General features: G+C 48.3%; 9 protein-coding genes across 9 annotated transcripts; 4 read left to right on the top strand and 5 right to left on the bottom strand.

The window, feature by feature from the left end:
* Nucleotides 1-288: 288 nt before the first annotated feature.
* On the bottom strand, nucleotides 289-1253 carry N7517_007784 (F1F0 ATP synthase subunit 5; the record flags this gene model as incomplete). The annotated part of the gene is made up of 4 exons (XM_056725514.1): nucleotides 289-402; nucleotides 455-544; nucleotides 609-923; nucleotides 1092-1253. 4 exons carry the CDS (start codon nucleotides 1251-1253, stop codon nucleotides 289-291), a joined length of 681 nt encoding a protein of 226 aa, XP_056581764.1.
* A 569-nt stretch (nucleotides 1254-1822) lies between these two features.
* Nucleotides 1823-2854, bottom strand: N7517_007783 (Mob1/phocein family protein; the record flags this gene model as incomplete). The annotated part of the gene is made up of 4 exons (XM_056725513.1): nucleotides 1823-2064; nucleotides 2126-2259; nucleotides 2309-2402; nucleotides 2458-2854. The coding sequence occupies 4 exons, from the start codon at nucleotides 2852-2854 to the stop codon at nucleotides 1823-1825; spliced, it is 867 nt and encodes a 288-aa protein (XP_056581763.1).
* Nucleotides 2855-3353: 499 nt separating this feature from the next.
* Nucleotides 3354-5976, bottom strand: N7517_007782 (putative intracellular protein transport protein (Sat1); the record flags this gene model as incomplete). The annotated part of the gene is made up of 4 exons (XM_056725512.1): nucleotides 3354-4234; nucleotides 4288-4848; nucleotides 4899-5369; nucleotides 5433-5976. 4 exons carry the CDS (start codon nucleotides 5974-5976, stop codon nucleotides 3354-3356), a joined length of 2457 nt encoding a protein of 818 aa, XP_056581762.1.
* A 382-nt stretch (nucleotides 5977-6358) lies between these two features.
* On the bottom strand, nucleotides 6359-7237 carry rrg9 (mitochondrial ribosome assembly protein RRG9; the record flags this gene model as incomplete). Its single annotated transcript, XM_056725511.1, has 1 exon — nucleotides 6359-7237. The coding sequence occupies one exon, from the start codon at nucleotides 7235-7237 to the stop codon at nucleotides 6359-6361; it is 879 nt and encodes a 292-aa protein (XP_056581761.1).
* A 1124-nt stretch (nucleotides 7238-8361) lies between these two features.
* Nucleotides 8362-9575, bottom strand: N7517_007780 (uncharacterized protein; the record flags this gene model as incomplete). The annotated part of the gene is made up of 2 exons (XM_056725510.1): nucleotides 8362-8979; nucleotides 9096-9575. 2 exons carry the CDS (start codon nucleotides 9573-9575, stop codon nucleotides 8362-8364), a joined length of 1098 nt encoding a protein of 365 aa, XP_056581760.1.
* A 459-nt stretch (nucleotides 9576-10034) lies between these two features.
* On the top strand, nucleotides 10035-11030 carry N7517_007779 (glycoside hydrolase family 3 protein; the record flags this gene model as incomplete). Its single annotated transcript, XM_056725509.1, has 3 exons — nucleotides 10035-10097; nucleotides 10185-10535; nucleotides 10617-11030. The coding sequence occupies 3 exons, from the start codon at nucleotides 10035-10037 to the stop codon at nucleotides 11028-11030; spliced, it is 828 nt and encodes a 275-aa protein (XP_056581759.1).
* Nucleotides 11031-12133: 1103 nt separating this feature from the next.
* Nucleotides 12134-13545, top strand: N7517_007778 (enoyl-CoA hydratase/isomerase family protein; the record flags this gene model as incomplete). The annotated part of the gene is made up of 5 exons (XM_056725508.1): nucleotides 12134-12184; nucleotides 12471-12574; nucleotides 12632-12882; nucleotides 12984-13367; nucleotides 13436-13545. 5 exons carry the CDS (start codon nucleotides 12134-12136, stop codon nucleotides 13543-13545), a joined length of 900 nt encoding a protein of 299 aa, XP_056581758.1.
* Nucleotides 13546-14913: 1368 nt separating this feature from the next.
* N7517_007777 (NAD(P)-dependent alcohol dehydrogenase) lies at nucleotides 14914-15969 on the top strand (the record flags this gene model as incomplete). The annotated part of the gene is made up of 2 exons (XM_056725507.1): nucleotides 14914-15196; nucleotides 15257-15969. The coding sequence occupies 2 exons, from the start codon at nucleotides 14914-14916 to the stop codon at nucleotides 15967-15969; spliced, it is 996 nt and encodes a 331-aa protein (XP_056581757.1).
* A 1094-nt stretch (nucleotides 15970-17063) lies between these two features.
* N7517_007776 (uncharacterized protein) lies at nucleotides 17064-20017 on the top strand (the record flags this gene model as incomplete). Its single annotated transcript, XM_056725506.1, has 2 exons — nucleotides 17064-17639; nucleotides 17693-20017. The coding sequence occupies 2 exons, from the start codon at nucleotides 17064-17066 to the stop codon at nucleotides 20015-20017; spliced, it is 2901 nt and encodes a 966-aa protein (XP_056581756.1).
* Between the last annotated feature and the right edge of the window lie 14 nt (nucleotides 20018-20031).

The following is a 20031-nucleotide window of genomic DNA, read 5'->3' as shown; positions in this document are numbered from 1 at the left end:
GAAGGCAGGCAAACACCAAGACAAGCAAGTTGAGGGATAAGAAATACACTGCAAACTATCAACCCGCTAGACCAAGATGTCCACCGTACCTTGTAGGACTCAGGCAAACACTGAACTATAAGACATCAATTCCAGATGAATTTGTGCAATTGACAAGTAATTCGAACAAAACAAAAAGGTCGAAAAGGGAACTCTTAGAATCCCCTTTCCACCTACGAACGCTACCGTTCATCCGGGACGATATGCTATAATTTAACCATCCCCTCAAACGCAGAGGCTAATTTACATTTACAAAGCATCGGAAAGAGCCTTGTTCATCTTGGCGATCTTGGAAGAAACGCTAAGGTCAACGGTGCGGTCACCGATCTCAACAACGAGTCCACCAACGAGGTCGGGGTTGACCTAACATAGTTAGTAAACAGCCACAAAACAAAATCCCTCAAATAAAACGCACCTTGGCAACAACCTTGAGCTTCTTGCCCTGGCTGAACTGAGACTTGGCAACAGCCTTCTCAAGACGGGAGAGGGTCTTGGCATCGAGCTCCTGCGAAAGTTTTAGCTTTTATATCTTTTTTCCACGACCGAAACACAGCTCAAGGAATCCATACCTGAGCACTGGTGATGTTGAGATCGATCTCGCCGCGGTGAGCACCCATCAGGGTAGCGAACTTCTCACAGACACCCTCGAGGGCACCGAGACGGTTGTTCTCAGCGAGAGTCTCGAGGAAGTTCTGGAGGATACCGGCCTTATCGGCACCGGCGACCTTAGCGAGCTCTTCGACGATAGACTTCTTGTCGGAGACGGTGAGCATAGGAGCGCCGAGGATAGAGACGAGCTTCTTGTCAGCCTTGAGGGTCTCGCCGAGGGTAGCGATAGCACGGGCAGTCTGATCGAGAGCAGCGGACTTGGCGGAAGCAGTGTACTATTGAAACAAAAGGTCAGAAATAAGTATTCAATCCGGGGGTTTGTTTGCGTCTTGATGAGGATTTAAAGATTGGGTTTGAGTGTGGGAGGGGTCGGGGAAAGACGGGACATCGTCGCGAGACATCAAATAACAGTCGCGACATGACCGGGCAATGGAGGTGCATACCAGAGCAGAGGCGTAGGTGCCATCAACGCCGAACAGAGCGACGGGAGCGCGGGTCTCCTGGGCCGGGGTGGCATAAGACCTGATGCCGTTAACGGCGGCGGTGCGAGGAACCGAGAACTGGGTGGCACGCAGGCCAGCGCGGGCGAAGCGAGCGGACATCATTGTGCAATTGGCTGGAGGAGGGCCTCGGGGAGGGAGGAGGGACACAGAGGGTTGAATGGGGAGGTGATATCGACGTTCCGAGTGCTTGCTTCGTCAAGGATGCAAGGTTGAGACCTCCGGGCCGAATGTTCCCGTGGTCACGTGGATGCACAGAAGGGTCACGTGTATAGTTGCTTGGCGTTTCGTATCTTTGAGATCTTTGGATCACCACATGTCGAGTTCGGCAAAATGTTTGGGATATAAAATGGCCCATTCCCACACAGTCGATCCAGATCATGTATGCTTTTGGAGATCTACTCGAGTTTCGGGTTTAACTACAGACTCAGACCAAAACATGGCATCAAACCCTAAGAAACGCCCTCTTTTTTTAAAAAAAAAGAAATCAAATAATATCCATGGATTCATCGTTTCGGTCTTCGCGTCAGGTCTTGCCCCAAACGCCAAAAAGTCCAAGCTAAAATACTGCAATTCATGAACCACCCGAAACGCCGTAAGATATCCTTTCCGTAGCCCCCGACTGCGGAGATCAGATGCAAAACACAATTACTACCCATTTCCCGATTCAACCCTTAATCGCTGCGTAACATACTATCCACCAAATCACCGAGCGGTCCCCAGAAATCTTTCCCACTGGCCAGCTTGTGCTCATCAATGAACAAGACATAGTGCTTGAAGCTGGTGTTGAGGTGAGGTTCGAGACCGAGGTGCACCACCACTGGGTAATGGTGGCAGTAGATGTGGGCGTAGACACGGTATAGACGCTTGAAGATCTGGCGGAGAAGACTGGGGAAGGTCTTTGGGAATGGGACACCTGGAAGGAACATATTGGTGAGTAATCGATCTACTATTGACAGATGATTCCTGACACATACCAATCCGGCTAGGGAACATCTGTTCGTTGTCGACATTGCTCTGAACCCAGGTCATTAAGTGTTCGATGTATTCCGGGGCAGACATCTTGGTTGGGCGCTTGAAATTCTCCGAGTCTTGCCAGAGGTACTCGAACCTATCCATTGTAAGCCGGGGGTCAATGACCTGCGGAGGAAACACCATACTCATCTGTAGCCTTCATCTCAGGACATGTCTGCGGTGAGCAGAATTCAGTTATTGAGCCGTAGAGAAGGTTGATCTGGTTGTAGAAGTCGACAACTAAATCAAAACATTAGCAGATATACCCAGTACAACTCCGGAAGATATGCCTTACTATTGACAGCGAGCCATTCATTCTGATCTTCGCCTTCAGGCAGCTTCACAGCCTTGCGCAAGCTACCACTACCAAGTGTGGCTTCGGCGAATTGTCTTAGTTGATAACTGCTCGTGCCCTTGGCGGCCGAGCGGGGCTTGAAGGGGGCGCGTGTGCGTGCATTGCTGGGAGGTGTTAGTCCAAGACAGCCTTGTTTGAGTGCGCGCACCGCGGGCGACAGGTAAGATGGAGGTTCCAAGAGGGGAATATTGGAAGTGCGAGTAGTCTGATACAGGGCGGACGGGCTGATAACGGAAGGGAGATGTGATTGCGGGGAGAGAGAGGCCTCCCCAGGGGAAGAGTAATGAACAACAGGAGGGGTAGCGGGGACCGACATGGTGGTGATGAACGAAGACATATCCTCTCAGACTCGAGAAGAAGAGTATTCCCTTTCGGTAGGGGGTGTGTTTCGGCGGGGTTTGCGCTGATCGCGATGTGCCTGCATTCCAATATCAGATATCAGTTTCTGTTCAAGATTTGGGGAATCTCATCGGATGTGTGGATGTGCTGACGTACAGAAAATGCCAATGGAGTGTACCTGACAGTGATTTCTGGATGATATGTATGAGAGGAATGCGCAAGGGGAGAGATGTTAACGGGTTTCAGCTCCCCAAATTCATAAAGTGAGATCCGATCCGTTGACCACGTTGCCCCAGTTACCGCATCTACGTCACAGCTATGAGATATATTTTAAATGTATGAGACACCAAATCATTGAATTTAAATATCAATTATACATGGGGAATAGCCTGGGGCTTATATTTGCGGAGGGTTCTCCCTCAGCAGGGGGGAATATTTAAGCAAACGAATCAAGCATAACCTGCAAAGCAGGCAAGCACATGTGTACATCCAGAGTTCTAGATCGGGTAGCCTTCATTCTCCTCGGGTAGTCGTTCTCGAACGGTCTCTCCATAAACCGTTAGCGGAATAGCGATCTCGAATGATTCACAGTTCAAATGCTCCATGGCAGAAAGCATCGTGCCGCGATCATCCGATGACAAAGCCTCGAGTAAGCGAATGCCCGAAGGTTGGGCTCCTTGCTTGCCTCGAACACTGGATGTCACAAACTCGAATCGCAGTTCCCAATCGAGAGTCACACCGCTCGTCAAGATTGAAGGGGTGGCTGTGATGGGGATGGCCGGGCTGAAAGCCACTCGGGTGGCATGGAGTGTGTTCTCGAACAGAGAAGCATGGATGCGCCGCGTGGTTCGGTGAATGCTAGCATTTGACCGGACGGCCAAATTAGGGGTAACTTTTTCCGACGTCTCCAGCGAGGCACGTACAGCGTAGCATGGAATGTTGGCATCTCCAAAATCCATGGTGGCGATAATGGTCTCTCCAAGTCGGTGAACTGGTCGGTTCAAGACGACCACGGCAATACGTTTACCTTCGCGTGCAATCTCAAAGCGATTGGGGCTGCGACGAGAGTTCACGGCCTGGTTGCTGCGAAGGATAGCAAAGTCGATGACATCTTTCGAAGTAAGCAGCTGGGGTAACCCTTCGACGCTAGGCCGTCTCGAGGGCGTAGCACCAGGTGGGAACAGCGTGTTGGAACGCGCACGTTGCTCCAAAATTTCATCCACAAAACCAAGGAAGTCGGCCGCGGAATGGTGAGATTTACTCATACTTTGGTTTTTCGTTGTCACAGGCATCACTGGCCCGACCTTTTGCACCTTCGCTTCATCCCGTAGAAGTACATAAGGTGACATCAAGTCATGCCCAAGGATATCTCCCTTTTCTATAAAAATGTAAGACCCTGGGATGGAAGGCAAAGGAAATAATGTAACTTACCATTCACGCCACTGAAAACGCGGAAGGGTATATTGATGCGGTTGACCTTTTGAGGCTCGTTAGGCCCGCTAGGCCGCTGAGTTCCAATGACCAAATTATATGAGATCTTGATTGCTTTCCCTTTATGGCTCGCCGGGAGTCCTTTGGGAAGAGCGAAAGAGAAAGAATAGGACTGTTCCTCCCCTGGTGCTAGTCGGAGGTCAACAAAGAGCAGCGACTGTGAAGTAGACAACAGCGGGATTGATCTCGACGATGTAACACCCCGCATTTCTCGTAGACCGTCCAATTCGTTATTTGAAAGAAGACCACTGATAGATTCTTCAATGGTGTTCCATTTGAGTGCACCCCAGAACCCACCAGTTTTACGTGGTCGCTCAGCTGTTGGCGTTGGACGTCCAGGAAGTCCACCCGAACCCGGTTGGCCACCAACAACTCCCTTTCGCTTGACTTCGTCAAAGGCTGACTGGTTCACCAATGAGCCATCGACCGTGAATGATGCGCTGACCTGCGCATAGCCCATCAGCAGCGCCTGGCTGTTGGAGGCTTTGGAGGGAGATGGAACTACGCTCGATTGATGCCGCGCATGCCGCATTGAAGGGGAGCTCGCGCACCCTGTACCGAATAATTTGTGTATTCAGACCCGAGGGTCTCGGTGGAGTGGTCGCTGATGGAGTAAAACTCCCCACTGCTCCGGCTGCTCCCATTCACGCTTGTGGCTGATATAATCCGGGTTAGTTGCTGGTGCGCTGGTCCAGTCAGGCCTTGTGCTTCTCTGACAGCGGATCTTCCTCCGGTTGATGATGTACCGTTCGTTGTCGCCGACTTTGGTGATGGAGTGCGCACGGTGCGATTATTAGTTGAATCAGTCGATGGCGTGGCCGGAAATTTAAAATCGAGGGGAGGTGGTTGTGGTCGTCGTGAAGGTCGACGCAATGGCTCTGTTGCGCCTACTGGGCTAGTCGCTATAGACCCAGGGCGGCTGGCTCGTCCCAAGTGGGAGGTATCAACTCTCAGGCTGCCGTTGGGATGCTCGTTAGGAGCCTCTGTCAATGGAAATGGAAAGGCATGAGAGGGGGCTCTCGCTGATAAGAGACAGTCATTAGCTGAAGAGCCCTAAGCACATATTTGCACTGTCCTTCATCTACCTTTTTTGTAAGAATCCTCGCAGCTATTATTCCTTCGCGGCATAACCTGGAGACTCGCCGAGCGCCCATGACCCCTGGCTGGTTGATGTCGATTGTAATTGTGCGGGGAAGGCGTCGGATCGGTTTGACCTTCGCTATCAATGGAGAGGATGGAGACGGATCGTTTATGGTTGTGACCTGATTGCCATGCTCGCGGTGTAGAGGGGCCACTGTTCGGAGGAAAGCTATGGGAGCCGACCAACGGAGAGCTCAGGGACGAGGCTGTCCGGTGATAAGGCTTTCGTTGTGAGCTGGTGGAATATGATCGCCGACCAGAAAAGAGAGCCTGGGGTGATTTGAATCCGAAGAAAGAGTCCGAGTTCGAGTGAGGTGTGTGATTCGCGACTCGAGAGATCTTCCGTGAATGTTGACCTCCTTCGCCCGCATTATTGGCATCGGCGCCAGTATCGGCCACGTTCTTGAATGTTATAGTACATTCAACATCCTCTCCTGCAAATATAGTCTGGTCCTTCCATTTCACGAATACTTGGATGTTGGATGGCATGGTTGTGTCAGCATGTGGGCTGCAATTCGAGGGGGACCAAGGCCTGGGGGGATTTGCCGGCACGATGAGCTGTAGTTAGGTCGAAGCTTGGTGAAATATGCCGACACTAGCATCCTGTCAACCCGATTGAACCATGCTGGTTGTGGAGTTGAGGATGTGTTACCGAGAGAGTTGCGTGGCGATGATATCCTTGCTAGCTCCGCTCCGAACTACGGGCTAAATGACATATGATACCCACCTTATCTACCAACTACTACATCGATGTAGAGTAAATATGTTGTTTATTTTCAACATTAGAGTAGAGGAAAAGTCACAGCTGATATTATTTATTATACAGGCGCAAATTAAAACATATCTAACATAGTATAATGTACACAGATGACTATCTTCGCTCGCGATTGTCATCATCATACAGCACATGGAAGTCTGAAAGGGGCCGCGTGCGATTGGTTGAAGGGCGAAGACCAAGCTCAGCCATACGACTCCAGATTCTATCGTGTCGGTTCTCCCATCGCTTGCGCCGACTCTCCATCTCGTCCTCCGATGGGCGCCATTTGCTCTTCAAAATTCGGCGAATAGCTTCCGGGGACATCTCAAATTCCTCTGCGAGGACAGCGGTCGTGAATTGTTCGGGAGCTTTGGCATGAAGATGACGGATTCCATCGAGAGCATCAGGGGAAAGCTTCTTGGGTGGGTTCCAACCACCGGCGAACTTGTCCTTCAAAGCCGCTTTTTGCACTTGCCAGGCCTCAGGCTTTCTCTTTCCCCTGTTCTCTGAGAACTGTTTCCCTCTTTCGGCTCTATCTTGCCAGTGTTTGCGAGGCTCCTTGTCGGCCTCCCTGCGAGTCTCGTTGCGGAAAGTTCTGCGCTCTCTGTCGGTTCTTCCCTTGCTATTTTCTGGGCTCCTTCGCTGGTCCTTAGGGTGACCTTTGTGAGTATTCCATCCGCTTTTCTTGCCGAATGAGTCGTAATCTTTCCCCTTCGGTGTTTTGGGTTGAGAAGGCACGGTATCATCGACGACAGCCGGGGTTTCAGGGGCTGCGGGCGCTGGTTGATCATTCTGGGAATCACGCAAGCGCGGCATTGAACTGAAGGATCGCTGAAGCTGGATATTCGAAGAGAAAAGAGGACCACACGCAAGAGGTCGGTGATAGGGGTTTATTGAAGAAGCGCCCAAGTTATTGGTAAACTGAGAGCGGAAAACATTGCGCAGAACGGCAGGCAAGGCGAGCGTTGATGACGCAGCGCATTTGGTAGCCATCTTAGGAGACACCTGTTGATGGAAAAAGGGGAAGTAACGAGCACAGCAAAGTTGACAATGGATAAATGTGAGATCTGGAAGTTCAGCGAAGGGAAAATATCCGGTGGCGATAAGAAAACACGCGATAAGATTACCAAATGTTGGTGGCCTGAGAAATATGGCATCACAGTTCGTACATTCATCAACTTAGGTTTCTCGAGTTCTGTATACTTATGTACTATGTGTCTGGCTTAATACGAACTGGTTTCAGCTGTATTTGATTATATGGAGAAAAATTATGGATAAGATAGACGTTGCTTTTTTGAATTATCCCAACAAGAATAGTCGTCTGCCTATGCGGCCTTTTCATGTCCTGTGATGTGCTTGAAGTAGTCTTTGAGATGATCTTTCTAGGTGTATTTTCTAGGTATTTTCTCCCCCTTCTCAGCTTCATAGGTGGAAAGCTAAAAAAAGCGGGAAAAAAATAAAATGGGCAGACTACGTTTCTATATATAACCCGGCTGTGCCCTATACTCACCCCAATCGTCAAGTTTACCCAAGTACACGACAGTCTAACTGATACGACTCGAGTATTTCATCATGTGGCAGATGTACTGAGGACATGATTTTATATAATTTCTGACTCTGGTTTTAGCTTGATTTGTATCTTTCTTGATAAATACATATCATGATGGTAGAATATGTATCGAGCTATAGCAACGAGCGACCTTTCAATATTTGTACCTGAATTAGGTTTGTATCACTCGCCAAAACAATATCCCTCCATTCTATACCGGTTGTACCTGTGTCAAAGAGTTCTAATGAAAAGCGACTAAATAGACATGAAAGGGCAGAGATGAAGTTTAATCCTGGCTAGTCTAAAAGAACATATCTGTAGTCAGTAACCGCCCGGACTTTTCGAGCGACAACCTCACATAGGAGCTCTGCTTCATCTTCTACAGTCTTCTTCAGGTTGTATTACTATTTATTCTACTAAAATCAGGTATTCGTATCAAACCCATAAATTGTTGAAAGTAATTCGCGCATTCATTCGCTAACAATAAATAGGAAACGTTGCATTTCACATATGCCATGCTCACTGTTGTATTCCACTTTCACAACACAGCATTTCAGAGCATTATAGCTCACACCGGGATCTCAGCCACACCACAAGCTATTGAGTTGTTATCTGGATCGCCCATATTGCCTCCATTCGCAAACAACAACTTCTTAACACCCTCGATAGTGACAATTCTCATTGAGCGAGAGTAGGCTGACCACATGCCCGTATTTACTGTCTTCCAACCATCTGCATCTGCCGCATCTTCATTGACGAATACAACTTCCTGGTTACCGGCGCCGACGATGGCTAGCCCGGAACCGTCCTGGCATTTTGGATAGGGCATCCAAATCACATATGGAGACCCATAGGGAGTAATCGGACGCGTGTCATTTGAGACCAATGGAATGCCTGCAACGGTGTCGAACTCCAACGGCGAGGGGGCAACATTGTAATGCACAGCACAACCAGCAGTTCCACAATATTCGTAAGTCATGATGTATTTGCCAGTGTGTTCGATATGTGCGACGGTAGTCATGCCGGGACGGTCACCCTGGACGGGATAAATAACGTCAGGAACATCGGCGGACCAAATGAGAAGATCGGTGGTGGTAACATGGATGAGTTTCTGGCTATGGGCTGGATCACGTTGGTCGGAGAAGAAGCAGACAATCTTCCCCTCATAAAACATCAAGAATGGTTCCTAGATAGCATCGTCTCCATTTTTGATGGTTTCAGGGCCCGCGCCATATGCGACATGGCTAAGGAATTTCCAGCTTTTCGCATTGTTGACACTAACATAGAGAGACTGATGTACACTCCTCCTGTGAGACCGAAGGGGGTAGAAACACCAGCGGCAAGAACAGACCCGGCAGCATATCCACCAAACTTATCAGGTAACGTGTAGAGGAAAGGCTGAAAGCGCATGCCCCAGCCGTTCACTTGGTCCTCCACGGCAGAATATTTGGACCAGGTTGAGCCACCGTCAACCGATCGGAAGATAGGGTGATTGACGAGTGGTGGCTCGAGTGGATAGTTTTCCCAGGTTATGAGAAGGGACTCGTCTGGCAGCTGGAGAGAGCGAGCATAAAGTGTATGCCACTGTACAGCGTCTGCAGCAGGGTGCCATAAGATATAATTGACGAAATCAGTGAAAGGTTCCGGTTTCGGATTCGAGACGACTTGGCAAGAGGCAATGGAGAGAGAGCGGCAGGAAGAATTTGGAGCACTTGAAGAATAAAACGCATTTTGTGAGGATTGTCGAGAAAGAAGAATATAGATGGATGTTGGTTGCTGCATCAATACTGATAGAATCGATATATAGCAAGACTTTATATATCCCGAGGCTCTATGTTATCGAACTGCATATTTATAGCTTCATTCATCATGCCGGACATGCAATATTCGAGTTTGTGTGGTGTAAGTGGGGGAATACGCAAGACATGTCTGGGGAATTGAAGATCAATGCTGAAAGTGACCCTTATTGGGACAATGATTAGCTAAAGGGGAGTGTCGGGACGATAGAGTTTGAGACAACGGAGATTTCCGAATTGAATACAGCCGAGACGGATAAAGCGATCGCTGACTGCATTGTGCATATCTAGGGTATTCTCCGGTTTTATTTCATTTATCCGGTCGAGGGATGTGGTTCATATCGTCGCGGAATATCGGGATGGGCAACAATATAGGGTTGAGTGGCTACAAGCTACTTTGTTCCAAATTCTATCTTCATTCAAAGATTGGATCCCCATCGACAAGATGCCGAACCTGAACCTCAATGATACCTTTGAAAATGTGACCAAGTCAATCCGTGATGGCGGGGTACTGTCTCAAGTCGTCAATCAGCTGTTGTCGCAGTTGGCGACACATGAACGTCTTTCTCTTCTGGATGGGGACGTCCCCTTCTAGGATGGACTACGAACTATATTATGCCATCGTTACAACTATGAGCTGTTTGTTCATGGTAGTATTCCTCGCCTAGGAATTCCCGGAACCCGCTTCACAGACGGGTCTCGGGGCGTTGTCATGGGCTCGTCAACTGCATTCCCTGTCGCCATGGCCCATGGAGCTACCCGGGATATAGACCTCGAACGACGAATTGGTGATGCTATTGGACGAGAAGCCAAAGCACAGGGTGCCAACTACTTCGCCGGCGTTTGTGTCAATCTACCCCGACACCCAGCTTGGGGTCGCATACAGGAGACTTATGGCGAAAACCCCCTAATGCTGGGGGAATCCGGCTTGGCTCTCACGAAAGGAGTATAGAACCATATCATGGCCTGCGTCAAGCATTTTGCCCTCAACTCAATGGAGAATTCCCGCTTCCGTGTGGACGTATAGGTTGATGAGGATGTGCTGCATGAAGTTTACCTGCCTCACTTTCGGCGCATCGTGGAGGGAGGTGTCGCCTCCGTCATGTCAGCTTATAACTTGGTCAATGGTAAATGGGCTGACCAGAATGGTAACCTACTGACCGACATTCTGCGCGGGAAATGGGGCTATGAGGGCTTCGTCCTATCCGACTTCATCTTTGGCCTACGTGATCCTGTCACCTCACCCCGAAATGGGCTTGACATTGAGGCCCCATTTATCCAACAGCGAGCCTTGGAATTTGGCCAGGCATTGGAAACTGGTCAGCTGGACTTGGCCGATGTGGATCGTTCATGTGTCAGGAGTTTGAGCAAAGAGCTGGAATTCGCTGCTCGCAATGAACACAGTCAGCCTGACACATCGGTGGTGTTCTCAGTTCTGTGATGATCACCGAGCCCTACCCTAAGGGCCCACGGGCCGTGGGTGTTGTGAGCACCCGTGGGCCTTTTTAGTAAGTAGAATTCCTTGACCTCGTGACTTGCATTATTTGTGCATTTTTTCATTGTATTTTTAAGTAATTTGATTATATGTAGATAGTAGTGGCATTGGTATATAGTAGGTTTGGAAGCATTTATGCAATGACTTAATACCACTATCAATTTTCTGACCGAGGTTAGAAAAGTGGGCTTTGGAAGCCTTTATATAATAAATTAGGCATTTATTATAGTTATATACTTATACTAATACGATATAAATTAATCATCACTAGGTTTGCTACGCTTCCTTGCCTCTTTTAACCTAGGCCGCCTTTGAGTGCCACCCTTATCTCTATAAAGAGGGAGAAAAGGACTACTCTTATCTTCGCTATCGACTAGCTCAAGTTAAAGCTAGCTATATAGTGGAGGTCCACGTGATCTAAGCCACATGACCCTAATTAGACCTCCGCAAAGCCCATAAATGAACCCAGGTTCAGGCCCGAAGCCCAACCCAACCTGATGGGCTTTGATGGGCTTTTATTGGGCTCCCATCAAAGCCCATTTAGGGGGTTCAACTAGCATCTTATAATCGCTGTATTTTGACCCTTCTACTAGTTATATAGGGTTTAAATTTAGAAGTTAGAATTATAATAGCTGTATAAGTACATACTCTAATTTTAAACAAAATCCGACTGGTGGATGTTGAAAAACAAGGTTAATATTAAAGTTATGATAGATATATATTTGAGATTTATAGAGGTTGTTAAGGAGAAGAATTCTAGAAGCTGCCTAGGTAAATTGGAAGCTAGATTGTCCCGAGACCTAAATAGGTAGTAGCTCCATCTTTAAATAGAGCATTGACACATAAAATACGGTATTTTTTACGAATTATTTCACATAACACTTCATCGCAACTTCAGAAGCATTGGGATTCCTCGAGATCTAAACAGCGTCCACACCGGTTTTGACAAGGGACAATACCGTCGGGAGGTTCTGAACCCGGATCAGTAATCATCCCGTTGTGGGGGGTTTTCGACTCACAACATCCCACCGTCTTGGCCTTTAGAGGTGATGAGAACACAAGAAAGAATTGATGAAATTGTGATACCATCACAAGGAACTGTACGTATCCTGTGAAAATAAGCTAATATTTGATACATATAGACTGAGAGAGTTCAAATATAGTAGTTACATGACTAACTAGTTGCCATTGTCACCGTCAGCTTAATATTTTCCTTATATGGCAGCATTCAGCAATTATTTATAATCTCTTTTACTCAAATATACCCTCGGTTATCCTTGAGACCGAGCCGAGGAACTATGATCTGAACATCCCTTAAAGCACCGTTGTTAGCTCCATTCATCCTTTTCCACCTCTATATTATTTCTACCTGGGCACCTTATCAAGACGTCAGAAAAAGTTTACACTCATTTCAGAGTCACTATTCCTGAGCCATGGATAGCTCATGTTGAGATCGATCGACCAGGCCAGTTGAACGCAATTATCCCAGAGTAAGTAGGAAAGTCCAAACCTAGGACTTGGTTCATGGCGATTCTAACGTGATTTAGTGTATGGCTGGAACTGCGGACTGTTTTCGATCATCTCTCTACAGACCCTTCTGTCCGTGCAGTGGTTTTCTCAGGGTCTGGCGAAAGGGCATTTTCCGTTGGCATAGATCTTAAATGGGCGTCTAGAGAAGGTTCACCGTTTAATCCCCGACCAGACGAGCATGTTGATCCCGCCAGACGTGCGGCTGCCCTCAGACGGTTTGGAGTTGAGTTCCAGGAGTGTATCACAAGTATCGAGAAGTGCGAGAAACGTATGGAACCCTCTTTCCTGTTTACTATATCATTCATTCCCTTGATGCAAACTAAATGCAGAATTGGAAGTATTCATGCTGACAACAAACCATCCATATAGCTGTTATTTGTGTCCTGCATGGTTTTGCACTAGGAATGTCAGCCGATCTGTGCTCAGCTGCTGATATTCGAATTTGCTCCAAAGACACAATATTCTGTGTCAAGGAGGTCGACATCGGAATTGCCTCTGATGTCGGGATTCTCGCGCGGCTGCCCAAGGTTGTAGGTTCTTACAGCTGGGTGAAAGACGTGGCTATGACAGGAAGGAATTTTGATGCGGATGAGGCCCGTCGTGAGGGATTTGTGAGCAGCGTCCTCCCGACAAAGAAAGACGCTATTGCGGAAGCGTTTAGGGTCGCCAGAAATTTGAGCGAAAAGAGTCCGGTAGCCGTACAGACGGTCAAACATTTCTTGGATCACAGTCGAGACCGCACTGTTGCAGAGGGTATGTATAAAAATTGATTGCGGCACCCTCATTTCCAACAAGGGACACCGATGTTAACAATTTATTAGGCCTTCAATACCAGCTGGCTTATAATACCGCAGTGGTTCAAACAAATGATGTTCCAGTTGCTATTAGGGCATTGATGTCGAAGAAGGTACCGACTTTTGAGAAGCTCTAGTGAGAATATGAAGGCTGTGGCTCCTAGTTTCACTACTCCACTTTCATGCAGTGTGAGATACCACGGTTTCTCAGACCTCTCTATGCCACTTTATGGCTCGCGGGATTTGATACTTTGTGTGGCTTTCTCCCTATGAAGCTACTCAGAGAGTTTCATGGCAGTTGTTAGATCATCATCAGTATCTATCTCATTTCTGCTAATTAGTCCTTTCTTCTCTTACCACATAGAGTCCTGCGTACATCAACTCTTGATGCAATATCTACAAGTCCACTTAACGTAAAAGATCTAAATATGTATTGAGGACGACCGCTTCGCATATTGAGGGCATTTCTCTCAAGTACGGCAGGGTTTGGGTCCATCGCACCAACCGGGTTTCTCGCTGAGAGAACGTTAACCAGCTGCCATGGATCAACATTTATACATATATGTATCTGGTCTCTTAAAGGTCTAGAAATAGCTATCAAAGCTGCCCCACTAAGAATATTAGGGGATAGTTAGCCGTTATATTCTAAAAGACCCCACAAAAGACCAATACAAAGATGATATCAAAGTGGTTTTTATAGTGCTAGACTTTCTCTACGGGAGGTGTAGTAGCCATTTAGATTATGACAAGACCGATATGATCAGTAAGAGCAGTGGCAACCATCCAAGGACGATCACCAGAGAATCGTATTATGTATCGGCAAACGAGGATCTCAGTGGTACTAGAGGGATGTCAGCACCCACATATGTCTGACTTTAAACATGTTGGTAAGGCTATCCACCTAATGGTCCATATAAAGACGACGTTCCTGTATTTAGCATATGACGTCACTGAAGGTGGATTTTTTCGTAGACAATTGGCGAAATTATGGTTCCCAAGGTATTAGTCGGCACTATTGAAGACATATCAGTATAGATGATAATATCTATCCCGAGTCCAATTCGACCGAAGGTCAAAAGTCTCCGACAAGCTTGGACTTCGGAGGAATTCCAACCGCTTGCTCCATATCAAATATCTGATTTTGTGGATACTTTGCTCGGAGGATCGCTCTCTATGGTTTAGCTTGACCTAAAACTCTCAACTTCCGGATGAGTCGGCAATGGTAGTGATTTTAGGCTTGATAGCCGCTAACCTTGGAACTGATCGACGCAACGTGCAGAATTCTTTAGAACAACTTTAATGCTTTGATCCACACCTAGCAGAGATTTAATTGGTGAAATGTAAGGACTACCTGGAAAATGGCGCCTAGGGCCCACATGGATACCAAGACATGTAAAACCTGTATGTTGTACCTAGGTGGATTTGATTATTATTATTTAAAAGGCCATCTGTCTTGTCTTCGTAGCGTTATTCTTCATTCTTCCAAATCACATTTAAATATCATAATGAGTGTCACTTTCGAGGTTTTCCGCGGCTCCAAGGAGGGCAAGATCGTGGCCGACAAGACTACCCGCACCCTACAGCCCAACGAGGTCTACATCGAGACAACACACTCCGGTCTCTGCGGCACAGATGAGCATTATCTCTCTTCCGGCATGGCCCTCGGCCATGAGGGTGTCGGTATTGTTCGCCAGCTCGGCCGGGACGTCACCAGTGTAAAGGTTGGAGCACGTGTTGGATACGGATACACACACTACGTGTGTGGAAACTGTGAAAAGTGCTTGACAGGTAAGAGCCCCCCTCCCCCAGAATAAGATCAACAATTTGACTAATAGTAATCAAAATCAGGCTGGGACCAATACTGCGAGAATAAGAAAGAATATGGCTCACACGACCACGACCTGGGCTCGTTCAGCGGCGGCACCGTGTGGGACGCTGGATGCGTCGTCCCCGTCCCGGATGGCTATGACTCCGCCGATGCCGCGCCCTTGATGTGCGCCGGCGCCACCGTCTGGACCTGTCTGACCGAGTACGGCGTCAAGCCGACGGACCGGGTAGCTATCATGGGTATCGGTGGCCTGGGCCACCTGGCCATCAAGCTCGCTTCAGCGATGGGCTGCCATGTCGTTGTTTTATCCAGTTCGGAGGGGAAGCGCGAGGAGGCCTTCAAGTTTGGCGCGTCCGAATACCACGTCTTCCGCAAGGGTGAGGAAATGAAGGATTTCAAGCCTGTGAACCACCTATTGCTCTGCGGCAGCGCCAATGTCGACTACCCCAGCCTCATCCCACTTATGGATGTGCATGGCTCAATCTACCCCTTGACTGTCGACTTTGCTCCCTCGCCCGTTCCCCTTCTGTTCATGAATATCAAGGGCATCCGGATCCAGGGTTCGCTTGTTGCATCGCGCCGCAGTCTGCGTACGTTGCTTGAGTTTGCTGCCGCGAAGAAGATTACCCCGACTACCATGACGTTCCCCTTGACTAAGGATGGTGTCGAGACTGCTATGCAGACTCTACGTGATGGAAAGATGAGATACCGCGGTGTTCTGGTTCGGGAGTAAACGATGATGAGTATTGATAGAGAGATTTTAATCAGCATGTATTATATTCACACTATTAGCAGAAAATTTATAGATATGGCAAGTGCAATTGCAACAAACAAGCGGAAGTGGGCCAATATCTCGTTGATGCTGAACATTATGGCGGTCGAATGTAGCTGATAATAAAGCTGCAGCTGTGAGATTTACACATGACATTCTCGACATTCATAAAAGCAAGACAGGTCTGAAGTGTAAAGTAACGACCAGGATAGGCGATTTGGCGTGGGCCACACGAACAAGGCACCAGCTCAGGCGAAAGAGTAGGTTATCGAACCAAGGACGAGCGTGTGACCAGGTCGAACGGGTGATATCGCTCGGAGATGTACCCACCTAGATACTAGGAGCGCCACATGCGGATTATCCCGGGTTGCGAGCTCCAATAATAGAGGCAAACCGGGCTCATCCAAAGATTGCGACTAGGAAAGAAAAGAGGGTCTGGAAGGGGTTCCAGTTGTGTGATCAAAATTGTGGAGCTGCAACGATGAGTGCGAGATAGATGGTGGGAGAAGTGTCAAGGCCGTGACAGCGTATTGAGGCACTAAACCCAAAAAGGCAATGCTAACTCGAAAAGGCAATCCACAGGTCCGCCGTTTACAGATCACATTGGGTCAGCTCGTGGGTATCACTTCATTTTCGTTGGTTCTCGGTATGAATATGAAGGAGGGTCTTTTACCGACAAGGTCAGCAATCGCTTAGTACTGTTTTACAACGATATTTTTGTATCTGAAATCAATAATACCTAGTGAAGGCAAGTCTGCTGTGAGTTTACATACCTCAAACAAATCTCAATAGTCACGAGGATAGGAAGACCAAATCCCACGTCACTCATTGTAAATCAGGTGCGATTATTGAGGTTTGACAGAAGAACCAGGATATAGCGTATCAAATATGAATACGGAGTAGGAAAAGCGGATTTGGCCTGTTTAAGTGCCTTATACAGGTCAGCTGACAGAAGGCGGGGGCGGACTCAGCCGCACTCCTGAAGGTATTTGGGAACTTGACCTTTCATCACAGAAGTTCTGGCAACGTGAATCGCCTATCAAGCAATATATACCATGACATCTGATCTTGTGAATGATTCAAAGCTATCCGTCCAGTTCTCCGAGAAAGAAACCCGTCATGTAGTTTTCGAATCGGATGCTAGACCTGGATGTCAGGTCCGACGACAACGAAAGGAAGAAAGTTGGAAAAGAGTAAAACTTCTTGGAAAAGGAGGCGGCGGGAGTGTTTGGCTGGAACGGTGTTTGGGTGTTGACAGTCAACCGAAAATTCGCGCTGTGAAAGTCATCCCTAAAAATACATCTTTCTCTCAAGATATCGATTACACGCGCGAGCTAGAAGCAATTGCGAAATTTTCTCAAATGAAGGTACGGGCACTTCTTCTTATACACCTATTCCACTGCCTGGCTGACTATGGTAAGTATGAGGGCTTCTTTGTTAAATCTTTCGGGTGGTATGATGACGCCGACTGTGCCTACATCGCAATGGAATACTTCGAATTCGGCGATCTTGAAAAATGTCTAAGGCAGCCATTACCGGAGTCGGAGTCCCAGCAAATTACGCATCAGCTTTTGGAAGGCCTTGAGCAGCTGCATTTGAATGGATATGCCCATCGGGATTTGAAACCAGCTGTAAGTACTTCTTGGTTCTATTCGCACGAGGAGATATATACTCACAAGATAAGAATATATTTGTGGTCCAGAAAAGCCCACACTGGTGGGTCAAGATCGGCGACTTTGGGATCAGCAAACGTGTCAATGACGGACAAACAGCTCTTCGAACGGCGATCGGCACGCTTGGCTTCATCGCACCCGAGGTTCTTGAACACAATGGGTCGGATTCTCAATACACTGCAAAGGTGGATATGTGGTCCCTTGGTGTTTTGGTGCACTATATGATCACCAAAACGCTCCCGTTCGATGAGAAGCGCAAATTACATGACTACATACGGACCTGTCGTTTCCCCTCGGAGGAATTGGCCTTTTACGGCGTTAGCAAAGATTGCCACAGCTTTGTTTCAGAGGGCCTGATGACAATAACAGCTGATAACCGGCTATCGGCAAGTGATGCTTTACGGCATCAATGGCTGAGAGATAGCCATGCGTCAGGCACCAACAGAGAAGCACATGAGGCCAATGGGACGGAATATGGGCCGGTCGTAGGACAAATAAATGGAGGAGATATGGAATTGAGTTCTAGGACAACGTCTGTATCACTGAAGTCGACAGAAGCCTTAGCAAGGTGGACTACCCAAGCTGGAACAGAACTTCAACTTCCAGTAGGCATCAAAGATGAGGTCACATGGGGGCCACAGGGCAAACCTACAGTCATACAGCAGTCCGTATCTACAAAACCAAGTGATGGCTCCGATCTGCCGGATGACTTGCACACATATCATGACGAAGGGCTATCATTACTGGGCCAACAGCAGTACTCAGGCGCCAGGAGAAGGCTGCAGAAGGCTTTCGACCTGCGCGAGAATGCGCTTGGTGCCTATTACGAGGACACACTGGCTTCTCTTGATGCTTTAGGCGACGCTATCTATGGTCAGGGGATGTATACCGAGGCCGAAGCCGTATACCGAGATGCCTGGGTGAGGAAAAAACGAGCTCTTGGCCAGAAGCACACCGAAACTGTCAAATCTTTACACAAGCTCACTAGGGCTCTCCGGAACTTAGATAACTATCCCGAGGCCGAACTCTTGTACAGGGATGCCTGTAAAGATCAGAAGGGGGCAGGTGGGGAAGACCCCAAAGAACTACTAGAATGTCTTTGTGAATTGGGCGATCTTCTTCTATGCCAAGACAAGTTTGACGAAGCCGAAGGCGTGTACCGAGACGCCTGGGAAGGCCAGAAGCGGCTTCTTGGGGAGAACTGTGAAGAAACGCTGCAATCTCTTCATAGATTAGGGAAGGCCCTTTCTGGCCAGGGGAAGCATGCCGAAGCCGAAGGCTTGCACCGGGAGGTCTGGGAAGGTCGGAAGCGGCTTCTTAGGGAGAATTATGATCGCAAGCTGCGAGGTCTTCATGAGTTAGGTGAGGCTTTTTCTCGTCAAGGGAAGCATGCCGAAGCCGAAATCTTGCACCGGGACGCCTGGGAAGGTCGGAAGCGGCTTCTTGGGGAGAACTGCGAAGAGACGCTGGAATCTCTTCATAACTTAGGGAAGGCCCTTTCTGGCCAGGGGAAGCATCCCGAAGCCGAAGGCTTGCACCGGGAGGTCTGGGAAAGTCGGAAGCGGCTTCTTGGGGAAAATTGTAAAGAAACGCTGGAATCTCTGGTATCAGTGGGCGAGGATCTTGTCGGCCAAGAGAAGTATGCTGAAGCCGAGACAGTATACCGAAAAGTTTGGACGGGGCGCAAAAACGTGTTTGGAACAAACGCTCTGACTACACTATCGTCTCTCGGCTCTCTGGCCGAGGTTCTTCAGTCCCAGGGAGAATACAGCAAAGCCGAAGCAGTATATCGACAGGTGTGGGAAGGGAATATAGAAGCATATGGAGCAAATCATGAATTCACATTTTGGGGTCTCCTTCCCCTGGGCCACGTTCTCCGGTCCCAGGAAAAATACGCCGAAGCCGAAGCAGTATATCAACAGGTCTGGGAGGAGGGTAAGGAAGCCCTTGGGGAAAACGACGTGACCACACTTCAGGCTCTTGGTCACCTCATTGAGGTCGTCTATGATCAAGGCAACTACACCAAAGCTGAAAGATTACAACGTCAGGTTTACGAGGCTCGCCGGGTACTACTCGGACCTAGCCACAGGGATACACTCTCCTCTCTTCACACCCTAGGCACATATCTAGACCTCCAGAAAAACTATGCAGGGTCCGCAGTTACTTTCCGACGAGCTTGGGCAGGGCGCAGTGAAGCCTTAGGTGCGTCCCATCCAGACACATTCGAGTCTTATCAGGGCCTCAGTCGTGCTCTTCAACGCTCTTCGCCATCCACAAAAACAGCAAACAAGACCAAGGGCAGTTCACGAAAAGGCTTTGGGCTATTCCGGAAATAATACACCGTTATTTT

Source organism: Penicillium concentricum (genome assembly GCF_028827145.1).
Source record: "Penicillium concentricum strain IBT 3081 chromosome Unknown utg000002l_segment0_segment0, whole genome shotgun sequence".
Classification (NCBI taxonomy): Eukaryota; Fungi; Ascomycota; class Eurotiomycetes; order Eurotiales; family Aspergillaceae; genus Penicillium; species Penicillium concentricum.
Note: the sequence above shows the minus strand (reverse complement) of the source record. Positions and strands in the feature narration are given on the sequence as shown.